This window comes from Trachymyrmex cornetzi, unplaced genomic scaffold, assembly GCF_001594075.2.
Source record: "Trachymyrmex cornetzi isolate Tcor2-1 unplaced genomic scaffold, Tcor1.1 scaffold818, whole genome shotgun sequence".
Taxonomy (NCBI): Eukaryota; Metazoa; Arthropoda; class Insecta; order Hymenoptera; family Formicidae; genus Trachymyrmex; species Trachymyrmex cornetzi.
The window spans coordinates 202,733-206,162 of NW_017300156.1; the positions used below are offsets into that span (position 1 = coordinate 202,733).

At 40.3% G+C, this 3,430-nt stretch overlaps 1 protein-coding gene across 1 annotated transcript; it reads left to right on the forward strand.

The window, feature by feature from the left end:
* The first annotated feature begins 532 nt into the window (after positions 1-532).
* Positions 533-1,556, forward strand: LOC108768656 (uncharacterized). The gene is made up of 6 exons (XM_018519173.1): positions 533-677; positions 777-875; positions 963-1,037; positions 1,132-1,214; positions 1,296-1,316; positions 1,416-1,556. The coding sequence occupies exons 1-6, from the start codon at positions 533-535 to the stop codon at positions 1,554-1,556; spliced, it is 564 nt and encodes a 187-aa protein (XP_018374675.1).
* Positions 1,557-3,430: the final 1,874 nt, after the last annotated feature.

Sequence of the window (3,430 nt, forward strand, 5' to 3'; positions counted from 1 at the left end):
TTCATTTATAAAGAAGCAATAAATTAAAAAAATTTTTCGAGATAAAGGAAAATATTCTGACACTTGATTTACAAAAATTTTCCAAAGGTAAGTGATGGTGGAGAGATGCTTTCAAAATGATCACACAAAAAAAGGATTCGTCAAAGCTCTAAAATATGATGGATGTAACTAAAAAAAGTTTTTATCGACTTTCACTCTGTGAATTTTTCGAGAAAATCTTTTCATGTAAAAGGAAGGAAACTGGAAGGAATTGATCGGTAAAATTGTCAAAATTTACTAGTCGATGACGTAACCAGAAATTTTCACCGATTCTGCCTTTTGGGAGGGGGAATTTTTTTGAATATTATTGGTGTATAAATAGTGCGTAGTGAGAAAGTTAAGGGCTATTTCTACGTCGAGACTCTGTCAAGAGTTGTTTTGCGCTAGAAATTTTAAAGTATCGAAGTTTCGTTAACAGTAAAAATGGCGCTTCGCGAATTACTTACGAAATTAGGATTTCGCGGGGAGGTGCTCCAGTACATTACTTTGTATTATGTACAAGTTGGGGCATTGTGGCGGTGATGTGAGATTGAGGAATATTATCTCGGGACATTTGGAAGTGCGTGACTTCTATGACCACGAAGAAGATGATGTCGGAGGCTACATAGCCGACTTCAAGCGACACGTTGCAGTAAGAGGTAAGCAGTAATATAATTTTTAAAAATCAAATATAAAATTTCACTAAAAATTTGTTTCATTAAATTCTAATATTTTCATAGAACCAAACTGTATTGTAGGACGTGCGATTCCACATCGTCGGGGACGTCCGGTAAGTCGTCTCAGTTTGAGACGACGACGACCTGCTGCAGAAGCGCTCGATGAAGTCGTACCAGCACGTAAGTTGGAAAACAATAAAAATTAATTAGAAATAAAATTAAAAATTAAATTGTGTATTTCTTCTATTAAAATATCAAATTTTCCAGGAAGAGCACGAATCGAGGCCGTACAGGATATTCCGCGTAACGAGCGGAACATACCCGTGATCACATTATCACCCGGTAAGTCGAATTTTTAAAACATACCTCCCTATAACATCAGTTTTTGTGTGATTAGAAATATAATATTAATGAAAAAATATAATTTTTGTTTTAGATGTGATGATTCGCAGGAAATCGCAGCTTTTCGTGTGCCCAGTCCAGCTGAAGAAGAAGAATATCACGATATTTCGCCACGAGGTAAGTTTTAAATAGTTGGCAAAAAAATCCCATAGCAAGTTTATACAATATAATATATAATAACGAAATGTTACTTTACAGTACGTGAAAATGAAGAAGAGAGTGAAGAAGAAGAAGAACAAGAACAGGAGGAGGAGGAGGAGGAGGAGGAGGAGGAGAATAACAGTGATATCTCCGAAAACAGAGATAGCTCTGAGATAGAGGAAGAAGAAGAAGAAGAAGAAGAACAGACTCAAGAAGCGGTTGAGCGGGGAGAAGACAATACTGAGAGTGAGGAGGAGGAGGAGGAAGATGCTAGAGACTACCCCATTGATGTTGAAGGTAATAATATTCTATACTTAATCTTTTAATTTATTTTCACCGTGATGTATTTTCATATATGAACTTTTTATTAGATATTTCATACACGCCGGTGTCGAGTGGATCGAATCATTAGAAATAATATTCGAAAGTCGCGTGACTGAATAAAGCAACTAAAGGTGAGTTGCCTTAGTATGCTAAATATAGTCGCTATATCGGGGGTGTGATAAAAGGTCTGTTCGCGATGTTTTCAATTTTCACACACTCAATATCTTCACTTTTTTTCTCTTCATCATCCGGTTACACATTTAAAAATAAATAAAATTTTCTAACGTCGTTGTAGTTATAAAATTTTGGAATTTCAAGCATCGCAATCAGTCCTAATATTCTAATATAATTTATTCTATTTATATCGAAATATATATAACAAAATTTTTTAATCTTTCAGTACAAACTGGTGGTGGTGGTGGTGGTGATGGTGGTAGCAGCAGTGCCAACGTTGTTTCGGCAAATGAGAGGGAGGAAAATCCTGTAAACAACGTGGAGCAGCATCACCAGCAGCAGCCTCATCAACACCGGCAACATCAACATCAACAACAGCAGCATCAGCGACACGAGGTTGGCGATAATTTTAATTTCGTAGATTTACGGACGGAAAACTCGCGACGTTATAGAAATTTCGGCATGCTCGGGAGAGAGGCTAGTTTCGTGATACGACCAATACCCGAAGGTGAGGATACCGTTCGCTGGCTAGAAAACGCGTTCCGTGAAATCTACGCGTATGCGATACGTTCGTGCGAACCGGGCGATTACGTGGGTTTATCGTTCGATTCACCGAATTTAACGCATGGTCCAGCAGGACTATCGTTTTGTCCGGTGCGTGGCTTAACTTCCGAGGACATATGGCAACTCGTGAGTTCAGTAGCTCAAAGTGCCGGAGGGCTCGATATCGCGGAAAATTTCGACGTACGCGTTTTTAACGTTGCGGCACTTGCGGGACGTGGTGGTAGAGCAAATCGACTAACATGCGAAGACGTAGCAAAACGCTCGATTTTGCAATTAAATAATTCTGATAATTTGTGTTTTCCACGTTCCTTCGTAGTAGCACGAGCACATTGTGAACGAGGAAATCTACGTATGGGTGAACTCCATGAAAAATGGAATTGCATAAGACGACAGAGCTTCTCGTTACAATCCGAATTAGCGAAAGAACTAACAAGGAACGCTGGCGTCACAATTCCCGAGCAGGGATGCGGTATGCGTGAAATCGAGCGTTTTCAACGTTACCTCGCTGCCGAAAATATAGCAATTATTGTGTTCAATTTTAGTACTTTCGGGCGCGGTGAGAATCCGGTATATGACGGTTGCACGTTACTTGACTCTCTAGGACGCGAACCGAGTATTAAACTGCATATAATGTACTATGAACGTAAGCGTCATTTCAACCCGATATTAAACGTAAAAGCCGCTGCTGGTTCTCGCGGGGGATATTGCGTCGTGTGCAATATGGGCTATCGTAAAGATAGAGGTCACCGTTGTACTAAAAAATGCCCACGTTGCCACGCGATTCCGTCGTGCGAATCCCCCGACGCGCAGCTAATTAAGTGCCAATCGTGCAATCGTGCGTTTTTCGGTACCACGTGTTTCGAACGTCATCGCACGGAAAGATCTTACAACGATCAATCCCCCGCAAGCGTTTGCGAATCGGTTAAAATTTGTAACAGCGATTCGTAAAGTTAAATTCAAAACACGAATGCGAAATATCCTATTGTAGAACATGTCGATCGCTTCAGCCTTCGAATTATTCCTGCTTCATGCGACCTCTTCGATGTAAAGTCGTTACTGAGAATCCGGGTGAGGGTACGAGTAGTGCGACGATACAGGAAGACGTGACACATGCAAGTGAGAATGAGCCC

Coding starts and splice junctions, on each gene's coding strand:
- LOC108768656 (XM_018519173.1), top strand. CDS start 533: ATGTACAAGTTGGGGCATTGTGGCGGTGATGTGAGATTGAGGAATATT. Junction 876..962: donor CGATGAAGTCGTACCAGCAC/GTAAGTTGGAAA, acceptor CAAATTTTCCAG/GAAGAGCACGAATCGAGGCC. Junction 1,317..1,415: donor ACGTGAAAATGAAGAAGAGA/GTGAAGAAGAAG, acceptor GCTCTGAGATAG/AGGAAGAAGAAGAAGAAGAA.